This window comes from Diadema antillarum, unplaced genomic scaffold (genome assembly GCF_040938485.1).
Source record: "Diadema antillarum isolate AM-2024a unplaced genomic scaffold, OU_Dant_1.0 seq00001203_RagTag, whole genome shotgun sequence".
Taxonomy (NCBI): domain Eukaryota; kingdom Metazoa; phylum Echinodermata; class Echinoidea; order Diadematoida; family Diadematidae; genus Diadema; species Diadema antillarum.
Genome location: NW_027271996.1, coordinates 193,989 through 217,404, shown reverse-complemented (window position 1 = coordinate 217,404; position 23,416 = coordinate 193,989). Strand labels below are relative to the sequence as shown.

At 38.0% G+C, this 23,416-nt stretch overlaps 1 protein-coding gene across 1 annotated transcript in view; it reads left to right on the top strand.

Annotated features, from left to right (window-relative positions):
• Positions 1-3,506: 3,506 nt before the first annotated feature.
• The window catches only part of LOC139744688 (receptor-type tyrosine-protein phosphatase kappa-like), a 31,641-nt gene continuing 11,731 nt past the window's right edge, over positions 3,507-23,416 (top strand). Inside the window, exons 1-8 of the mRNA XM_071655111.1 lie at positions 3,507-3,575; positions 4,878-4,965; positions 9,205-9,302; positions 11,404-11,526; positions 12,379-12,548; positions 14,838-14,973; positions 19,947-20,096; positions 20,444-20,543. Coding sequence (XP_071511212.1) covers positions 3,507-3,575; positions 4,878-4,965; positions 9,205-9,302; positions 11,404-11,526; positions 12,379-12,548; positions 14,838-14,973; positions 19,947-20,096; positions 20,444-20,543 — 934 coding nt within the window. The remainder of the gene's footprint in view (positions 3,576-4,877; positions 4,966-9,204; positions 9,303-11,403; positions 11,527-12,378; positions 12,549-14,837; positions 14,974-19,946; positions 20,097-20,443; positions 20,544-23,416) is intronic.

The window sequence follows — 23,416 nt, the reverse complement described above, 5'->3', positions numbered from 1 at the left end:
ACTATGGTTAAGCTTTATGCAATAGAAAAATTCTGGTTAAAAATTCCTAACCAGAGTTTCTGGATTTAACCATGAAAATAACTCTGGTTAAGGCTTTATGCAACAGGGCCCAGGGGGACACACCTCCATTACAACTACACACCCTAGCTGCTCAGCTCTGGACGTGACGCTGGGCCAAGGCAGTCTCGCCTCATACATCACCGGCGACGAAAATCTCATTGCCGATTTCTTATCACGGGGGCAACATCGCCCCTCTGAGTGGACTCTACACAGAGATGTAGCCCACTCGCTCAGAGTCTAAGGCCGTTCAACATAGATCTATCCGCGTCAGCCCTCAACACACGGCTCCCGCAGTACTGCTCATGAGTGCAGGACCCGGCAGCCACGGCAGTTGAGTTGGAGGCTCCTGCACGCGATAGCGTTCCCCCATCCCTAGCTCTCCTACCCCGCTTCCTCCAGGAGATCCGGGAGGATCAGGTGACACTGGTGCTCATCACACAGATGTAGCAAGAGGTTTTGGTACCCAGAGGTGAGGAGCCTGGTAGTGGGACTTCTGATCCCACTACCGCCCCGGCCAGACCTCCTTTCCCAGCCCATCTCGGGAGCCCTACATTCCCGCCAGACTGCATGGCCCTTATCAGGGACACCGGGACGGCAGCCGGCCTCTCTGAGCGCGCCGCCTCCCTGGTAGCAGCTTCACATAGACAATCTACCACCCAAACCTACAACTCCCGTCTTGCAGGTTTCTTCAATGGTGCCAGGAGCATGGGATCCAGCCCCACTCCGCCCTCTTAGAAAAGATCGCGGACTTCCTGATCCATCTTTTCGATAAAGGCTTAGCGCTAGCCACGATAAGAGGTTATAGATCGGCCATAGCTGCCATACATGCTGGTTTTGCCGACGGCTCATCCGTCACTAACTCTGCCATGCTGATGTGCCTCTCCAAGACCTTTTCCTCCAACGGCCCCCTTTGCGCAGACTCCTTCCCTCGGGGAGCCTGCCGAAGGTTCTCGAAGCGCTCTCAAAAAGACCCTTTGAGCCCCTCGCTGAGGCATCTCTCAGAGACCTCACCATTAAGTCTGTCTTCCTGTTGGCCATAGCCTCAGGACAGAGAAGACCCACGATCCACGCCCTATCCACTGCGCCCGGCCATGGTACCTAGTGCGTACAAAACCTAAGCGGCAGGGCTGGCAGCTCTTCATAGTTACTACAGAGCCTTTCACGCCCGCCTCGCGTGATACCATCTCCACGTGGATCGTGGCGGCAATCAAAGCCGCAGGCCTGGCGGTTCTCATCTCAAATGCCACGCCGCACACCCACGACACTTGCGGCATTAGTGCCTCCTGGGCACTCTTTTCGACGGCGTCCCCCTTGAGGAGATCCAGTCTGCAGCATACTGGTCCTCCTCTAACACCCTCACTTCTTTCTATCTGAAGGACATACCCACCTCCGAAGGCTCCTTTCAATGCGGAGCCTTCACGGCGACCCAAAAAACCTAAACGCCCTCCCTCCGGGCCTCGACAGCCGGTCTAGCATACTTTTGAGAGACAGGCGGCCAGTTGTATTGAATATAGATCAGAAGAATCAGGAGAGATTCTCTTATCTACGAAATACAACTGGCCGCCTGTCTCAGGCGCCCGGCCACCGTCCCCTCGCCTCGCTTCGCACCGGGCTGTCGCTCCTGTTCGGAGGGCCCGCTTCTGTGCTACTACAGAGGATGATTCAATGGCGGTCTCCAGCATGGCGCCTGCGTGCGCGGCGGGCGCACGGAGGGTGCGCGCGGTAAGTGACTGTTTTGGTTTAGGTTTCTCTGTGCTTAGATGTTCTCGGCTTTCTCGGCGTAGCCGGAAGAATAGCATACTCTTGAGAGACAGGCGGCAAGTTGTATCTCGTAGATAAGAGAATCACTACTGACTCTTCTGGTCTTAGAGACACCTAGCTATATGGATAAGGGAGCTAAATTGTGCCAGTTACTCCCTCTACTCAATCTCTTGACTCTATCAACCCAAGTTGTAATCAATATCCTATATTTGCAAATACTTTCAAACATGATGCTGTCATTTTCTTTCTATTCCTTTCATTCTTTTTTCTTTTATAGGACAAGTTATACATCTTTGAAGTTTGAAACCCAGCAATGTAGAAAGAATCTTCTCCTCCTTGCAAATTACATTTGAACAAACATTATAGACAAAAGCCAAGAGATCATATCAGTCTTTGTTCCTCACCGCCTTTTCTCAAAATTGGTATTGCTATATTTTTGGTCTTCCATCACTAATTTTGATTATTTGGGAACAACCCATTCTGAGAAGTCATTCGTTATTTTACACCTGATAATCGCCTTCTTCCAATTTTGACTCTGGGTTATTGTCTTTTCTTGTGAAATTATGTGAGGGCTTAGAAGTAAGGTCACATGTTTATCCTTCTAAAGTGTATTCAGTGCTCCTGTTGCTCTCATCTTCTTATCCAGGAACTAGAGATTCTGTTACAGAGCAAGGCCAACATAATGAGTATGAAAGTCTTGGCCCTGTTGAGCTGGAACATCACCCGTATGAAGGCTTAAAAACAGTTGAAGTCATTGAACTGACTGGAGACATCTCTAGCTCCAAACACCAAGCCTCTCCAAACCCCAAGCACTACCCCAGCTACCAGAAGGATCAGATCGATAAAGGTGGGGACAGAGAGATAGGTGCTTCTAGAAGGCCGGGTCTCCACAGTGAGTGCGACATAGATGAGTCAGAGCTGGAGGGAAGGAACCAGGAAGTTGTCTACCAGGATATTTCAAGTTCTATCCCAGTTGATAAGCTCCAGGCATACATTAAGAGCAAGAAGGCAGACAATGGAAATGGACTCATCCAGGAACATCAAGTAAATATTGTTATTGTTTGCACATATTTCTATGGACAGTGCTTTTTGAAAACTTGGTGCAGGACCAACATCAATTTTTAGTGCTCCCAGGCTACTGTTAATGTCAAGCCCTGTATATATATATATATAATATATATATATATATGTATATATATAATATATATATATATATATATATACATATATTGATTCATAAATGCAGTTTGAAAAGTCCCTTTTCAAAACGTGCTAAATCCACTTCTGATAAGGAGAAAAGCTTTTGATTTTATTTCACCAGATTCTAAGTGTTTTTATGGAATGACTTTGATGTCCCATAGAAATACCCAGTTATGGGAAAAGGAAAATGTGCCTCTGAAAATCTTTATGTCCACAGTGATTTTTGAAGAATTAATATTTTTTTTTGGGGGGGGGAATTTTAGAGCATCTTTTGAAACCAAAAATACCAAGACCATATACAACATATAACTATTGTTTTCATTGGCTAGCTGATGTTACTAAGTTGTGTATTTTTTTTTCTATTCTGACATGATTTCTTATCTGTACTCATTATCCTCCTGTTTAACTCATTTCTTCAAAGTTTGGTTTTTTTTTTTTGCATAGAAAGATAACATTTCACAGCTAATGAAATCAAGTACTTAAATATGTTCGTCATCTGTAAAGTGTCACAGCTTGGAGAGATATACCAGCCGGGCCCTACTTCTGGGGTCAAGGTGTGGTCAAGAAAGCACACTTTTGGAACAAATCTCACTTTTCATTGTCTGATTTTCCATTTTGTCACAAAAATGTCAACATTTTGAATCGTTTACTGTATGCGACTCCTAAAGGTGAATACATTAATGAAAATACTATCAGCACCTTTTGGAAAGGAACTCTTCATATATACACCTTATATCTGGTCTAATTTTTGGTGGAATTGGGACTTCCCAAATATTTAGCAAGTTGGTAAATTTGTGATCGTGGAGTACATTATTGAATGGAGAAATGTATGTGTGCATGTCACATTAGTGTTGGGATCAGATTCAATGTTTTTACCCTTTTTTTTTTTGGTTCATGAATAGCTCCACTCACAAATTTGAGATATCCTGGTAAAATAAGTAAATGGAAAAAATCGGACATTGCTCTCTACTTTTCAAGTTAATAATACTTTTGGCCTGACATGGCCTTTATCCGGATCTACCAAGACAATATATCGTCTCCTGAAAACCAGAAGGGCGCCGGACATTGTGTTCTAAGATTTTGGAGTAAATAATATATATTCTTAAAAAAAAAAAATCAGTTTTCATTACATTGAACGCCTATGTATGAATGCAAATCAGTTGCTTTTTAAAATGTGGATTTCCAAAGCCCTGACAACGACCTTTAAAAGGTTGAGAGCTCAGTATTGATATCAAAAGCATTTAAGTGAACGAATGCCGTGTCTGCTGGCTCCTCCTTCCCGTCATGATTATTGAGTATACAGTAGGACATTGATTATCTGGACATCGATTATCGGGATTCTCTGTTTTTATAGCCGGACATCGACTGACTGATATTTTTTTTTTTAAATATGTAGTTTTAGTGAATAATCTCACTCAAAACAAACACACATGCAATCGTTATCGTTGAATGCATGACGGGACATTATTCCAATCATCTCAGGAGACTCAATTTTAAGTCAGTTCGTGAGACGATGTCAATGACTGGTGCTCGCTTGTCACTGGCACAGAGTACACAGCAGAAGGTTACAGTACAAAGCAGCGGCAGTATTCTATGAGTCGCAATATCAATCAAACAAACAATACATGAAGGTATATTCTACTTATATTTTTATTTCTATATCAATCTATGGAGGATGAAACATAACAATGTCATGTAGATACTCATGATATTAGTGAAATGCTAGTAATAACGCTGGTGCATATTTATAAATGATATATATAAATATATAGTTTATATGAGAACATAAATTCCTGTGAATACACAGATTATGCATTGCATTAAAAAAAACTTTTGCTTGTTCTTTAATTGTTCAGATGCTGAAGAGCAGCCAGCTTCATTCATGGGATGTAGCATCAAAGAAACAGAACAAGTCGAAGAATCGCGTGAAGAACATCATAGCATGTGAGCTTCTCAAAACAGTTGCATACCAATATATACTGGCAATTGGAAACAAGGTTGTATCTTAGAAAGCATTTGATCATTGTCATAACTATGTCTAAAGTGTTGCAAGCTCCAGTACAGTTAACATCATTAGTTATTAATCATAAGTTTTTGATCGTAATTTATTCATAATGTATGAAATAAGCCTATGAAAAATAGTAATATTTTTAAAATAGACTTTAGTGATGACATTGCAGGTGATCCCAAACAGATATGTGAAATTTTTAACTTATAATTTTCTATCATTGGTTCTGAGCTCACATGAAATATCCCCTTTGCATCCCTTTTTTTGATCTGTTGACAGAACCTAACTGTTACTCTTTATTTTTTCTTCCCCAACAGATAATAATGAACTGTTTCTAAATTGTTGACTATTTTTCGAGCTAATTAAATGCTGGATTTGAGGATATTGATAATCAATCAGTATAGAATATCTTATTGCAAATTTATAAGCCTCTTACTGTTATTTCTAATTTGTTACTTTTGTCAGGTATATTACTAAATGAAATAAGATATCTAAAGTTGTCCCATTATCTATAAAGGGTGATGAATTGGATGCATGTAATTATAGGCCTAGGTCTGTGCAAACATTTTAGAGAAGATAGTATACAGCAGAATTGTAAATTTCTTTAATAATCACAATTTATTGTTTGATTGTTTGATCAGTTGGGATTCCAAGAGAAGCACAGCACTCACATGCAATACTAACATTCTTGAATAAAGTAACTACAGCAATATTGATAGCCATTGCCACACTCGTCACTCGAGGAATTTTCCTTTACCTCTCCAAGGTCTGTGAGAGGATGGACCTACAGATAGAAAAACAATTATGTTTATTTGAATAATGGAACCTCATCTATGCATAATTTTTCATGTAGAGTTCCCCAAAGGAGGCCTCCTTGGCCCATTTTTGTGTTTGGGATACATTAATGATACAATATTCTTCGTTTAAGCTTTCCTTCTTCTTTTTTTGTTCGCTGATGACTCTAGTAAATTCTTATCTCATTCAGACTCTGATCAATTAGCCCAAATAATGAATGATTGATTACAAAATGTTGCACTTTGGTTGAAAACAGATTACTTATGTTTGAATGTGCCAGTGGTTGACAATAAATTATTTATGCTTGAATGTGCCCCCCCAAAAACAAAACAAAACAAAACAAAACAAAACAAACCCCGAATACATATTATTCAGTAACACTGTTACCACTCTTCCAGATAACATTTGTTTATATAACCCTACTTTAGCAAGTGAACTCCACCAAATTTCTAGGTTTGCTGTTAGTTGATGCTAAGTTATCATGGAACGGAAATATTGATAGTATCATTAAAATCATATATAGAAATTCTGGAGTCACATAATCTAACAGGTATTTTTCCTCATTATGTTCTTTCCAAACTTTATTCTACTTTGACTTTTCTTCATTTACATTGTGGACTCTTGGCCTTGGGTAACTCACGTAATCTTCCCATTGATAGAATTTATATGTTAGAAAAGAAGATTCTCCATATTTTTTTCTTAACACGAACATTTATTCACACACCACTCCTTTATTCAGGAATATGAAATTCTCAAAATTTACGTTTTGTATGATTTGCGTAAAGGGCAGCTCATGCACAAATTCAATTATAATGATCTTCAAATTATATTTCCTGACATATTTATTGAAAATAGTTCTGTACACAATTACCCAACAAGACAGTCTAACTCACTGCATTTACCTTTGAACAGAACATCATAATTATGCTAACATAATTCTTACATTCCCCAGGCCTAAACTCATTGGACACAAGTTTATACGAAATATTACCTTGATTTATTTGAGGAGACAACTTAGGAATAGATAATTACAAGATATTCTGTTTGACATTACCAATTCTCCTGTTGGATATCCTCTCCTCTCTCCATTTCTTCTTTCCCCTCTCATTTCATCTTGGCTAATCTATTCCTTCTGTTTTGTATCCTCTCTTCCCATCTTTCTCTTACTATGCAGAACTTCCGTTTTGATGGATGTAGTTCTTTATACTATTCTGGTATATATCGTATTGCTTTAATACGTGTATGATTGACGGTTTCATTATAATGAGGTTTATTGTTTATTTGGGGGGTGGGGCGGGATCGAAGTAATACAAGTTCTGCTTTTGATATAGGTTCCCCCACTTTGGTTCTTATGACTGCTACTTTTTTACCATTTGTTGCAAATGTATATGTTATTACAGTATCTGTTTCAATTATGTGTGTACGTAAAAAAAGGACAAAATTTAATTTTAATGTATAGAAGTAATCTTGTTGTTGTGAACTAAATCCCAAGTCATTTACTTTAGTTTTATTTTCAACAAAGAGTATCAGTGCAAACAGCATAGCCTGAAAAAAAAAATGTTATCGGACCTACTTATTCTATATGTACATATGAAATTTACTGTAGATCACGATTTATTGTTTTGTGTGCATGCTGTACATAAGTCAATGAAGTTGTATTAACAATACTGTTCTCTTTCATATATGACTCATATTTGGGTTGTGAATGATGGTAGTTTTGAGTATAACCTGTCTTACAAAGTTATCACATGCATTTTTCAGAGAAAATTGATCTTACATTCTTTGTCACAACAAAGGTAGCCTATACAGTAATGGTGTTATAAAACATTGAGTTATTACACATTGTCAAAATTGTACATCCTGTAAAAACCTGTATGCCATGTGATTCCTGAACAGATGATCATTCCAGAGTTGTTCTAGAGACTACAGGTGGCGATCCTCACTCAGATTATTACAATGCTAACTACGTCCATGTGAGTATCATAGTCATTCCATGACGATTTTTTTTTTTTTTTTTTTTGCAAAGACGAAACATATTTGGTGTGGTATTAAGCAAACATTGTGAGGTATCTGTATTCTCTTGAAATAGGGGAATGTTTGGATCACTTTGTATGTAAGTTTACAAATGACTAACGAAAAGGTTCATCTGGACCTATGGTATATCACCGCATTTAAGTGGTGCATGCTTCAAGTTGTCACTTTGTAGCTTTTTCCCATTTGATTTATGAAGTAAATGACTTGAACAAATTTAACAGATATTTTTTTTTGGGACATAATTTCCCCTGGTAAGTCAAAGACAGTTCACTCATTCAAAACATTTCAAGCAAACATTCTACATGCTTGTAAAAACAAAAACAAAAACATAAGTTGTCTTTCAATCATCATGTACAGGACAGTAATTGTGTAACAATTTCATTTCCCTTTGCAACAGAATTACAGAGAGGAAAAAGTGATTATTGCATCACAAGGTAAGAATCTATAAAATTCATTAGATCCTATTGTAAAGACTGTACGCAACTTTGATCCCAATTTCAGTACCCACTCCTTCATATCAAACTGAGATATGTGCATACGCAATTTATACTACATATAACGTTACAGACAAAAAAAAAAGTGTCAATAGAAAATATGTGTGCTGCCAACATGCTTAGATATGCCTTGGGACTACATTTGTAAGTTTACAGCATGGATGCAACGTTGGTAGAGAGCATCACTACATAAAACATCAACAAACTTTTCTGGCTGTGATCTCTAATGCAGATTACTCTACAGTAAATTATTGTTTTGTTTTGTGGGTTTTTTTTTCAAAATCTACTAATATAGACTGAAAATAGAATGGAACAAACTAGCCATCATGATGTGCATTGTCCACAAAAGTAAACAGAATTCATATTTGTTTGTTTAAAGTGATAAGAAACAAGGAGAAGTAGGAGAAAAATGATGTGATTTTAAATTAGTGTCTATCAGCAGTGATTTGTTCATTTCTCATTTAATTTTATTCGCTGATCCAAGACATGATTAATGTCAGCACTGTTAACCTCAGCATTTGTGTTGACACACAAATCTGATTACAGTGGATTCATGGATTTTAATGATCATCTTTATTTTTATTATCATTTTTTGTAATTGATGCAACACGTATGATGGGACTTACGGATATCATTTCATTCTTTTGTAAACTGACCTTGTAATGCTGCAGGAATCGACTCTACAAGTTGCAATCTGTATTAGCTGTGTCTAATATCACATTAAACATGTAAGTGTTGTAAAGGTGGTGATATTTTATGCTTTAAAATCTCAACCGTCATCACGTAGTGGTCTGTTTGAACTTTACTTTCTGCAAATGTTAATAAATTGTTTTCAATTGCTTTGTGATGTAGCACCAAACAAGGCATCATTGACTGATTTTTGGCGGATGATATGGCAGGAAAATGTTGAGACCATTATCATGGTGACAAATTTGACTGAGAATGGAAAGGTAAGTATCACTATCATTTGAAATAGCCTTTGCCATCATGAAATAGCCTTTACCATCGCTGTGTATTACTTTTCAACATTTATTGTGTATTGTTTTCTCATCAAAGTATTTACTCATATATATTTTGTATTATACTTTATCATAAATATTTGTACTTCTTTCAAATTGTTTGGCAATATATACAGTGCATTGACAAAATATCTACCATATAAACATTGAACTGGAATTTAATAAAAACAATGCTAATTTCATAAGATAATGACATGAGAGTGTTGTGCGATCATTGGTTGTGACCAGGTATCACAAATATTACCACAAAACTGCTTATGAATTATAGACAGTAAAGTAAAGTAAACCGTTGCACCCCCATGCTTCTGCATACGGAATCGAATGATACTTTGTATTGCCATGAAACTGAATTTGCTTATAAGCTCAGGTACAACAAATCTTGCATGATATGGCTTAATGACAGTGTTATTAATAATGAAAATGATAAGAATAAGAATAAGAATAATAATGATAATAATAATAATAATAATGATTATAATAATAGCAATAATAATAATAATTACATTTGTATGGCGCTTCATACTGGCGTTTCTAACCATGTAGGCCTTATAGATTGTTTTGCCTGCTAGCTGCTACATTGCACTCCAATTATAACGAAATACTCGGGACCAGCAGTTTTCTCTCGTTACAACGAAATATCGTTATAACTTTTAAACTGTTATAACAGTATATACAATGTAAAAACATGCAAACTATATATGCACATATTTTATGCTGTCTGTTGAATTCTCATCATACACTGGAACACTAGGTCAAATAGGATGATATCTTTTGATTTTTTTTTTTGCACATGTTCCATTTAAGAGAGAGAGAGAGCATAAATTTGTTTGTACTTTTATGCCTATTTGGAAATGTATAGAAAATGATGGTTTAAGATTCGGTTATAGTTCGTTATTCCAATGGTTCATTATAACTGAAGTTCATTATGCTGAAGGCTCCTTACCCTGAAGGTTCGCCATTCCCGGTATTTCAAAGGTTCGTAAATCCGAAAATGAAATAAGGTTCGTAATTCTGAAGCGTCGCTCTTCCGAAGATTCATTATTCTGAAAGATCATACCGGAAGAGATTATATAAGGTTCGTTTTTAGAAAGTTAGTTGATCGGAAATTGAATTAATTTTAATCCGAAGGGTTGTTAACTAAATACTGAGAAAGGTTCGCTATTCTGAAGGTTCGTTGTCTTGAAAGTTCATTATTCCGAACGTTTGTTAATCCAAAAAAAAAATAAAAAGGTTCGTTATTTCAAAGGCTTGTTTATCCAAAGACGATTATAAGGTTTGTAATCCTGAAATTATGTTAGTGGACTGACTTTTTTTCTCTTGGATTTAACAAACTGTTTTCATGTTCAGATTAAGGAACGTTTGGAGTGACGAAGATTTCTATCATTTTCAGATTAACAAACCTTCGAATTAAGACCCGTGTTTCATTGTCGGATTACCGAACCTTACAACGTTCATTTGGAATAACGTCACAATGTTTGTAATGAGGAATCCCATTTCACTTCCGAATTAAAGGACATCTAGGTTTATCAGAATCTGTGTGTATCGTTTTAAAGAATCTTCAGAACAAAGAACCTTATTTCATTTCAGATTAACGCATTATGATAACGCAAGTTCCCCCCCCCCCGAAATGTGCGTGACATTCACACGGAGCAAACGCTAAGTGATGTGTAGCGTTCGCCCACACAGAGACGTTCTGTAAATATTTGTTCCGCCATGTATTTTTGTAAGCGATCTGCATTTCGTTATAACGGAGTGCATTTTATTTTCTTTTTCTTTGTAAGTGGCGCTCCGAAAAACTTTGTTATGACGAAAATTTTGTTATAACCGTGTTCATCATGAGCAAATTTTTTACCATTGACTTTGATGGCGATAGCCTTGGGACCAAAAGTTTTACTTTCGTTATAACAAAATTTTGTGAATACCGTGTTCATTGTAACGGGAGTGCACTGTATAATGATAAAGCCACACTGTATATCTAGCAAATGTGAAGAAAGGATCTTGAAACAAACTTCCATTATTTCATACTTTATAGGAGCAATGCAAGCAGTATTGGCCCAAGGAATCATTGTCCATCAACATCGGAAAACTCTCCATTTTCTCGGACAAGGAACACACATACTCTGATCGTGTAATCAGGGAATTGGTCGTGCAGAAGGTAAGATGTGTACTCTTGAACTGACAGCCTGCATGTGAGGAGCAGATCTGCAATTAGATTAGGTAGCAAGTGAGTTAACACCCCTTAAAAACTTGAAAAAATAGGACAAAAGCTTCGTTATGAGTTGATTCTGCCGCACAAAAGCTGGGTTAGATTGACAATTGGGAGACCAGTACAGGGGCGGATCTAGCTTTTTATAAAGTGGGGGTTGGGGTGGTATGCGAGGGAGCGTAGCGACCGAGCCCTAGCGAGCGGAGCGAGCGAGGGGGGGGGGGGGGGAAGGGTGTGGGAGGGGGTGTCCCCCCTCCCACAGTAGGGAGAATTTTTGAAAATCTGCGTGTGAAAATGGCGTTTTCTTGCATCTAAAACACCACTATTTTTGGTATAGAGGTCAAAATACATAAATAGAAAAAAATAAAATTACAAGTTAAAAAAAAATAAGATAAAAAAAGAATGGTCCCCGCATTTTTTTTGTTTGTTTTTTTTTGGGGGGGATTGCAACCCCCCCCCCCCCCCCCCCTCTAGATCCGCTTCTGCCAGTAGCAGTACTACACTCTTCTCTCCTTCCTCCCCCTGAAAATATAGTGTGATGGAAATGTGGACAAATGCTAAGTTGCCATGTTTTGATTTGAATAAAATAATGGCCTGAAAAAGAATTCATCACTTAGGGATTGCAATATAATGACCAGAAAATGGCATTATTTGCTTTGGTCCACTGACGTTTGTGTTCAATCTCCAAAAGGCTCAATTTACATCCAGAATGCAACCTCCCCTTCCCCACCTCCACCACATCCCAAGACGACATCCAAACTGTATGGTATGAACACTTTCACTAATTTATTTTACTTGCAGGGAAAAGATGGAGAGAAAAGAACCGTCACTCAGTTCCACTACTTGTCCTGGCCTGACATGGGGGTTCCAGAGTACTACACCACTCTCCTTGACTTTGTTGAAGCTGTTCTCCATCACCATGCCACGATGTCTCCAGCTGACAGAGCTAGACCAATGCTTGTACACTGCAGGTTAGTATTCATCAACCTGGAATCGTTCCTCTTCACAACTAATATTTAACTCATCAGCAACCATGATTATGACTATGCAATTATCAGCCCTTGAATTGTATTTTCCTTTATATTGTATGATTTTCAGTTATTATAAGAATCGAACTGTGTTACCTCCTTATGAAACTGATTTTTATGCCTCCGCCACGAAGTGGTGCCGGAGGCATTATTTTTTCGGGTTGTCCGTACGTCCGTACGTCCGTCCGTCCGTCCGTCCGCTTTCGTTTACGCGATAACTTGAGTAATATTTACTGGAATTTTACCAAACTTAGTCCAAGTATGAAGTATGATAAGGCAATTATTTGATTAGATTTTGGTTGAATTCGGTTAAAGGTCAAAGGTCAAGGTCAAATCATGAAATTGTATCCGTTTACGCGATAACTCAAGACTGGATGGAGCAAATTTCACCAAACTTTGTTTGAGGATGATGTATGATGGGACAATTACTTGACTAGTTTTTCAGTGAAATCGGACAGAGGTCAAAGGTCAAAGATCAAGGTCAAATCCTAAAATTTATCTGCTTACGTGATAACTCAAAACTGGATGAAGCAGCTTTCACCAAACTTGGTCCAAGGATGATGTATGATGGGACAATTAGTTGAGTAGATTTTAGTGACATTGGCAAGAGGTCAAAGGTCAAAAGGTCAAGGTCAAATGCTACAAATGTTGCAATTTCCCCCATATCTATGCAATGCCCAAAGGTATTTTCTTGAAACTTGGTGTGGAGAGAGTTTCATGTCATAAGGTCAAAGGTCAAAAGGTCAAAGGTTAGGTGAAAATGTTGCAATATCACTTTTCTCGCAAATGATTCAATGTATCTTCGTGGAACTTGGTACATACGCATGTACTGTCTGGCAGGGATTGTCTAGGGAATTTAGGGGTCATGGGTCAATAGTCAGGGGTCAAAGGTCAAGGTCAACTCCTCAAAATTTTACTATTTCCCTCATATACTAGTATATGCAATGCTTGCATTGTTAGTTTCAAAACTTAATACATGCATTACCTAATGGAGATTCTCCGGGAAATTTCCAGCCAGAAGGTCAAAGGTCAAAGGTTAAGGGTCAAAGGCCAGGTTTCAATGCCCCCCCCCAAAAAAATAATAATAATAATAATAATGATGATAATAATCTATTTTGCACCATCATCACACTCTTTCTTCATACCTTGGAAATTACTCAATGCATAAACTTCCCCAAAATTCCCCAAATATGTGTACCAGCACTCTTAGAAAATTATAGCAAACCCAGTTCAAGACATTTCTGACAAACCTGTCATTTTAATATTTTGCCAGTTATGTGAAACTGTCATGGATCACATGTTGTGAAGACATTGTACTCTATACGCCTATTGGAAGAATCATGCATTATGGCGGAGGCATCAGTCGCCATAGCGACATTTCTGGTTTTTTATTATATCTTTTTGTTATGCGCAGTTGAGTACATATGATTCGTAGAATCTGCCAAATATGAATTAAAAATTATCATTATTATTATTATCATTATTATTACTGTTATTATTACTATCATTATTATCGACGGCCCTCTGTTTCAGATGGTGCCTCTTATAAGGTAGAAGGTACATAATGCTGAATAGAAGATGTGTTAGCATGAAAGGGATAATTTTGTAGAAATGTATCACTAACACTTCATTGAAACTTGTAAATGTTACCCCCTGCCGCTATGGCCATGGCATCACATTTGTATGGGCAATATTGGCCATGTACTCTTCTTCATGGATGGATTTTATACAAATACGGTACGGAGGTGTATTGTGAAGAAATCTGGCCGTATATAACTTCTGATGGTTGTGCCCTTGCTTGTTCGGTTCGAAACAAAAAGGTTGACTTTAGAAGGATTATTTTTGTCATATTTAGATTGACAAATTGAATAATGCTGTAGTAAAAAAAAAGTTATATTCACTTCTGATTATTTTTCATTGAATTATAAGAGTTTGTATCCCTTCATCTAAGAATTGTGTTTCACATTGTTCATATTTACTATGTTGTAAAATATCTCATAATGGATTCTAAAATCGGTAGGGCTTATCAGTTCAGTATTTGAAACTCTTTTGTCTTGCTTTACAATTCACAAACGGATCATGTTCTAACTAGTGACATTACCCTTAGGTTGTGGATATACGGTATCCGTGAAAAAAAAAAACTCGTTAAAAATTCTTTTTTCTTTCGTTTGCTTTGAAAAATCATAGCATCATTTTGTTTGTTGGTGTTACGTATATGTCTCTCTCCCGTAGTGCTGGAGCAGGAAGAACAGGCACCTTCCTCACCCTCTATAACATGCTGTGTATGATGCGAGAGACTGGAAAGGTGGACATCTTTGGATTTGTCAACCAGATGAGAGAAAACCGTATTGAGATGATACAAACACAGGCAAGAGATTGTGATTCATTTTGACTTCAATAATTATTACCCCTCATTTTGTGAGATCTTTAGATGGACCAGCTTTCAAGCGTCCCTTGATAGTATCTTCAGGCTCTTTAATTGCCCTGAGAATTTTAGATAACTTCATTTCATTAGTCATGTTTACACTGGCAAAAGATTGCGAAGTGCAAGATCGTGAAGTCTTCGCAATCTGTGGTCATTTGTTCACACTGGCAGTCAAACTTCTGGATCTTTAGATCAAGAGTTTGCGCTACCAGTGCCCGTCGGCTGCCTGTGCACAAGAAAGAAGAAAGAGCGCTCCGTCTGACAGCTGGTGATTGTGATGTAACAATGCACGCCTACATGTAAACATCACAATGACTGCTCGATTGAGATGCTCCGCCTGAAAACGGGTGGTGGTCTGGTCACATGACAAACTTGGTGAATTTTCCATTTCTGGCGTTCACACTGGCAAAAGATTGAGAAGTTTGGTGGGGGTGCGGGGGGGAATATCCCTAGTTGCAATGAGAAGTTTAATGAGAAGTTTAATGAGAAGTTTTGCGGGAAGTTTGTCGTCACACTGGCAAACTTCTGAGATCCTAAAGATTGTGATCTTAAAACGTAATCTTTTGCCAGTGTTACTGCGGCTACTTATTCATTTTAATTTCAACAAAAAACACAAATGTTCAAAACATATGCTGTTAGAAAAAATGCAGAATACATAATTATTAATTAATTATATCGAAATATAGTATAATCGTACAATAAATTGTGGATTCATGATATGGTGTTTACTGAAAGATATTGAAAATGGAGGCCCAAGGTGAGTTGAAAAGTAGGGATTGCGGTATATTTCCCTCAAAACAATCAGTACAATATAGAAATATGTTGCCTACAGAGAAATGTAGCTTATGTTCATTCATTTACATCATTATCCTTGGGGAAACAATAGTACCTGCAGGTTTCTTAAATCTCGCTTTGAATACGATTTGGAAAATGTCCCATGCCAACATTTGGTGCATAATCTGCAGTAAAACTGCTCAGAACCCCTGCCCAAATAAATATAATCATGCGCATGACTTTTTTCTTCCAAAGCCACCATGACAAGAGTATGATATAAAATTTTGACGATTAGTCAATACCAGATTATCTCATTGACAAAATCTTCAAGCAGCTGATATTTTTATGCACTCTCCGTGAATCTACTCAACATCCAACGATTCAACAACTACATCCACGCCTATAGTTACGAATCAAGGCACATCATACCACTAACTAATTGAACACACATGCACACTTGCACCGGGTGCTCACAGCTGTTCGTTATTCCGAATGTTCGTTATTCCGAAGGTTCGTTGATCCGAAAATAAAATAGGGTTCGCTATTCCGAAGGCCCGTTACTCCGAAAATGACCTAGGGTTCGTTATTCCGAAGGTTCGTTAATCCGACAATGTATATGGTTCGTTATTCCGTTCATCCGAAAATCTGATAAGGTTCGCTATTCCGAAGGTTCATTGATCCGAAAATGAAATACTGCCCCTTACTCCGAAGGTTCGTTAATCCGAAAATGAAATAAGGCTCGTTAATCCGAAAATGAAATAAGGCTCGTTAATCCGAAAATGAAATAAGGTTCGTAATTCCGAAAGTGAAATAAACTCACTGTAGTGACGAAATACGTTGAAATTTAAAAAAAAAAAAAAAAAACTACTTGAATATTACGCAATGAAATTTCAATACTGTCTCTAGGGAGGATGAGACACGTGTGTATTTTCAGGTAAAGCCCGTCGTGTTGCGTGAAGAAGTGCATGGTGTAGATCAAGAATCTTGATTTTAATTCAGTGTGAACAAGTATTTTACCTAAGCGATTGGATTTATAGAGCGTAAGGAACTTGCCATTATGCCCCACCTTCCCCATGCTGTCATAGTCGGGATCTTCGACATGCAGCGGATCCGTGTAAATATGATCTCATATCGTCCACCTTCATAATGGTTATTTTCAGCACTCGGTATCATATATCATGTATGATAATGACCAATATAATCGCCAACATATACGTATACGTTATGTATATAATGTATGTATATGTGTACCAATATCCAATGACAGGGCGTGTTTTGTTTTCGTAAGGTGCTTGCAGTTAGTCCCCTTTTTATTTTGTGTCTGTGTGTATGTGTGTGGGGGTTTGGGGGATCTTCTGGGGCATTAATGTCTTATAATGAGATTTATTTCATACAGGCAATGTATTCTAAAGGGAAATTATAGTTTTGGTTGAGACGGGAGATTCAAATTTTAACTTTTTGCAACATGATTAGAAATCACCTGCCAAATTTAAAAAGGATACAATTCTAAAATAAATTCAAAGTGTATTGTATTAAAATCGGTTTAAATGGCCGAGATATCCAAAAAGGAAGTAAAACATTCGGCCAAACTAAAGGTGGGTCCAACGTTTTATTAGGATCCCTTTGCTTTAAGTATCTCAGCCATTTCAAAACCAATTTTCATCGAATAAACTTTTAATTCCTCGTAGAATTACGTGCTCTTTTATATTTTATAAGAGGTTTATCATTATCTCACAAAAAAAGTTGTAAAGCTGAAGCCCCGTCTCAGCCAATACTATACCATCCCTTTAATTCTAAATGCCTTCCCTTTATTTTAAGATGGTGACCGCGGTCACCCCCCCCCCCTAAAAAAAAAAAAATCTTATGTTCTTATGATGAAAGAAAGTGAAATGCATGCGAACTGACAACTCGTGTGTGTTTTTTTTTTTCACTCTTAACAATGGGTACCGTAACTTGAATATCCAAATAGTACACCTAAATATGTGTCCAAAGTCGGATTTTACACACACAAAAAAAGTTGCAGTTTGTTTTGGTAATAAATAATACTATTGTCATGGCAGACGCTTTCATAATGGAGTGTAAAACTCAATTTACTTAACTTTACGAGAGCTAGATGATGTAGTACATAGCACTAGCTTACATTTTGTCAGTTACCATAACGGCATGAATTCCATGTGTTACCATGTCACATAAAAAAAGTGGAGAACTGCATTTAACTTCTCATTGAATTCATGTAAAATAATTTCTTACATAGTGACTGATCGGTAGGACAAGTTCGATTACATTCCACTCTTCACAGTGAAGCTTATTAAAGGGATGGTACAGTTTTGGTGGAGATGAGAACTGGCCTTTTAACTTTTTGCAAGATACCAAGAAAACACTTATGAAATAGTACAGAGCATACCAATTAAAGAGGAATTCAAAGTTTATTTGATGAAAATCGGGTTTGTAATGACTGAAACATCCAAAAACAAAGTAAAACAAAGCGATCGGAATAAAGTGTGGTTCCCACACTTATTAGAATCACTCTGTTTTGGATATTTCAGCCATTTCAAAACCGATTTTCATCAAATAAATGTTGAATTCCTCATGGAATTACATGCTCTTTCATATTTCAAAAGAGGTTTCTCATTATCTCACAAAAAAAAATGTTAGAAACCTGAAATTAGGTCTCAACCAAAACTATACAATCCCTTTAAGAGATGTTACATTGAAATCTGCTTGTAGAGTATATTTGATTGTTTATTTGTCTAAAAGCTTCTATTTTTAAGTCCACGCATGTGTGATTTTGTTTTTCCTGCTTGAGACATGTTAGAGTCACAGAATATGGTAATTATTTCAAAATAATGAATGTATTATCCTGACAATGATGAAGAAGTGAAGAAGGAGTGGGAGGGGCGAACTCATCCTCCGGAGGAGAAAATACCTGTACTTTCATCGTTAGTATTGTCATGTACAAATGAAATTTCAAATTACGACGGCATTCTATACGTCGCCGATAAAAGTTTGTATGGAATCGCGTGTGTTTGTGTGTGCCTGTTTACATGTGTTTGTGTCCAAAGAGAGTATGAGTATGCTGGCATCCCCTTTTCAATGTGAACATGCCTCTCCTGAATTGTTATGATGATGATGATGAATTTTAGACTACCGATAAACGTGAGGCTATAAGGCGAGGATAATAGGGGTGAGAGCGGATAAGGTGGGCATTCAAACAGCATTTTAAACTCACACAATTATGCACACATGTATCAACGAACGCATAAGACAGTAATTACAGCACCATATTTTGTGACAACAAGAATTTTACTCTATTTTCGGAATTTTAAGAGCCTTATTTCATTTTCGGATTTACGAACCTTCATATTCGGATTAACGAACCTTATTTTATTTTCGGATCAACGAACCTTTGGAATAACAAGCCTTATTTCATTTTCGGATCAACGAACCTTTGGAATAACGATTCTTATTTTATTTTCGGATCAACGAACCTTCGGAATAACGAGCCTCATTTCATTTTTGGTGTAACGAATCTTCGGAATTACGAACCCTCTTACATTGTCGGATTAACGAACCTTATTTCGTTTTCGGATTAACGAACCTTCGGAATAACGAACCTCATATCATTTTCGGATTAACGAACCTTATTTTATTTTCGGATCAACGAACCTTTGGAATAACAAGCCTTATTTCATTTTCGGATTAACGAACCTTTGGAATAACGAATCTTATCTTATTTTCGGATTAACGAACCTTTGGAATAACGATTCTTATTTCATTTTCGGATTAACGAACATTCGGAATGACGAGCTGTAACCGTATATTCAGGCAGGTGTGTATAGGAAATGCGTGCAATAGCAAAATCAGCTTGTCCTCAATGCGTAAATGACAGTCTTCTGCATGCCAATCCCACCAGCACATTTTACCATAAGTTGGTCTGATTACCATTCATTCCTTTATCTAAGATGATTCAAGTAAACATACCTTTTCATTCTGTGGTAGCACATCTTATTCTGTTATTTTTTTTTTTCATTTGTAATGTTCAATGCAGAAAACTCTGAATTGACTTTGAACTTAAACTGAACTGAACAATCCCTTGCCACAACGATAGCCCACTAGATTTATCATCTACCTCCATTTCACAGGATCAATATGTGTTCATCTACAATGCTCTTCTTGAGGTCTACTCGTCTGGTCAGACCAACATCGCTGTGTCACAGTTCAAAAAGAAGCTAGATACTCTCAACGGGGTGGACCCAAAGACAAAGAAAACTAATATTCAGTTGGAATATGAGGTAAGAAAAATGGAATACCAATGCCAAGGCATACAACTAGACTTTTGTTCATCACTTTCAGAATAACAGAGAAGTGTTCTGTTTTTCATTTGGGGAAATCCCCACAAAATTACCTAATAATATTCCTGCAGGATCTTCTTCAGAGCAATTCTGTTGTATAATGGAATGTTGAATGAACTTGTTATACAGAGCTTTAGCTGGCTTGTCAAAAGACATGTCTTGGTATAGTAATGACTTACTTTCACCCGCAATTGCCATGTTGAATGTAGAATAGTCCATTAACTTTTCTCATAGTACAATGTAGAGAAAGCCCTTTTCAATCCTACAGAATGATCCATCTCTTACAGTTGCTTGACACACTATCACCAGTTCCTCCTAGCAACGCGTTCAAGGGAGGAAAGATGCCTCAGAACGAGAACAAGAACAGATTCCAAGACATCTTGCCACGTGAGTCAATGCAACCCAAATGAAGGAACTTACCTTTAAAGTCTTAAAAAAGATAATTGAAAACAATACTGCACTTATATTTCTGTGTTGCTAGAAACAAAAGAGAAATCCCTATCAAGAGATAAATGTCAACAAGACTTAAGAAACGAATCACTTTACTGTCGCAAATTGAGATAATGTTAAGTCAAAATACATACGGTACCCCTGGAAATGAAATGCAGTCATTTTTATGTGTGTGTGTGGGGGGGGGGGTAGCACTGCCTTGTCCTTCTCTTGTACAGATGACCTTACATTTTAACTGTTCTGGCTTGACCATTCACAGATATCAAACGTGAGATAGCAATTTACAGCTGGGATTAAGAATCCGTTTTTCTGTCGAAGAAAACAAGCCATGCTTTATTTTCAAAGTGTGAGTAAGACTGTATAATATATAGCGACACAGCTATATGTATCACTGACACGCATACTATAGGACGTGCTTAGGCATCAACACAATTCTTCTGCAAATGATAACAATCAGCAGTAATTTCCTATCGACTCTCTACTGATAACATGGATGTCTGAAACATTTGTTGTTGATTAAATGGGATGGAAAGAAAGGGGACGCACCATGTATTTGGTTTATAGGCATATATTATAGCATCATGATTTCTAATTGCTACCTGTCTTCTTTGCACATTAAGTGGAGATAAAGAGACCCTGCCTTGTCTCAGAAGGACTTGAAGATTCCACAGATTACATCAATGCATCATTTATGAATGTGAGTATCAATATTATATAGATCTAGTGCATGAGGCTGAATGCACTGATAAGCACCGACAAATTCTGAATTTGCCCGGAAGGCCAGTTATATTCAATGAGGCCGCTGGCCGAATTGAATATAATTGCCTGAGGGCAAATTCAGAATTTGGAGGTGCTTGGTACTTGTTATAGTGCAATAAGATGTCATGCACTATGTGTTATATAAAATAGCATACATACCCAGGCAAAAAATACGAAAGCCTAACGGCGTTAGATCATTTAAGACTCTAACGCTACACGTGTCTAGACAAGCAATAATACCAGTTTTTTTTTAACCTGTGTAGACAAAATCCTGAAGATCCAAATTCAAATATAGAGTCTAGGGTCTACGTGGGGCAAAATCGTGAAATAGGCCCCACCGCAGTGCGCGTGCACCCGTGCATTAGCAAGCAAGGTTAGGTTAGGGTTAGGGTTTAGGGTTAGGTAGGGTTGTATTTATGGTTAAATTGGCCATTAAATTAGTCAAGGGACATTAGGGAGTCCTTCCGAGAACAAAAAGTAGAAGACCAAAGAAAAAAACGGGAGAAAGGGAGGACGAAAGATGCTATGCTGTGGAAATCGGCCCCACCGCCGTATGCATCTCGCGTAAACGCCGTTTGGTGGGGCCGCATTCACGAGTATTATACTGTGGAAGAAAGCCCCACCGCCGTGCTTATCTACCGATGAACGCCACACGGTGGGGCTGAATTCACGAGTATAAACAGGCGAGCCGCCGTAGTATTTGTACGGACACGCAGTGGTGGGGCCTATTTCACGAGTATGCCCTACGTGGTTATATCTAACGATTTCTAGGCCCTACGATACATTAGGTCTAGGGGCCCTGGCCTAACGTTGTACTAGACCTACGTCACTTTACGAGCGACAGAGCTAACGTTAGTTAACACTTGACCCTACAATAGGTCTACCATGGATCTAACACTAGCAGTAACACGTTTAGACGCCTAAGTTTACTTACTGCACTGTGGGTCCAGGACCAGGACTAGATGATGTTTTGTAGGATTAGGGATCTACTGGATTTAAACACAAGGCTCGTGCCAGGCATCATTGAAGTCACCATTGCTGCACAAGTGGATTCCGAGAGTGTGTTGTAAATGTCGTAGTAAAAGTTCATAGCGTAGCGTGATCAAAGGGCGCTTAGCGTATACCGTACACACGCTATCCATTTCCACGGCGCACTTCCGCGTAGAATGTACGGAGAAAGCGGCACAAATCTTGGGTTGACTTGCTCAATATCCGTCGGATTGATTCCTTTTTCAGAACAATAGGAGTCCAAAATTCGTAGGGCGTATTTGATGGCATCCTTTATGTCCTTATTGTCTAAGATACTGTTTATATAGATCAGTCTCTGTAAAAGTAGCGAACCTGTTCATTTCAGCTTCCATGTTTAAATCTACCGCTGAAAGTCTAGTCCCACACAGATAATTGCTGGCATAGCCAGCGAGAATCGAGAATAACGATAATATCGAGCATATCGCGGTTGTGGCGCAATCGCGTCGATGAGGTGCGGGATTCAGTACTCGATGATTAAAATGAGGGAGCAAAAACCGATATCAAATCGATAGTGGGTTATCGTCTGCAATCGTTATATTTTGCGTGCACTATAACTTTTGTCGTGCACTGCCGGCCTGTATCATAAGTATGTATGCTGTTTTATATAATCACCTAATCAATGTTTATTACAGGCCTGTAGGTTCCCATTACGGAACTAGGAAACCTGATGGAGGTTATGGAAAAATATGACTGTTTGTCAACTGTGTCCAGAGTTGTTAACATAATATCTGCCGTTGCATGCTATAATATTTTTTTTTGTCATCTAAAATGATGAATGATGCAGCGATTTCTCAGTCCACATTTGTGAAACCATTGATAATCTTGTCCATAGCTGGAATGGGGAATTTAAAAGTCTGTGGAAATTCCTGTTATGGGATTATCAGATCAACCAAACTCTTGATGTATACACTCATCAACAATCCATTCATGATTGTGTCAGAGTGTCGAAAGCCAACTGCTGACTGTCAAAGGTTCTGGGAGAATTTAATGCACACTATACATATTGTTATACATTGTTCTAA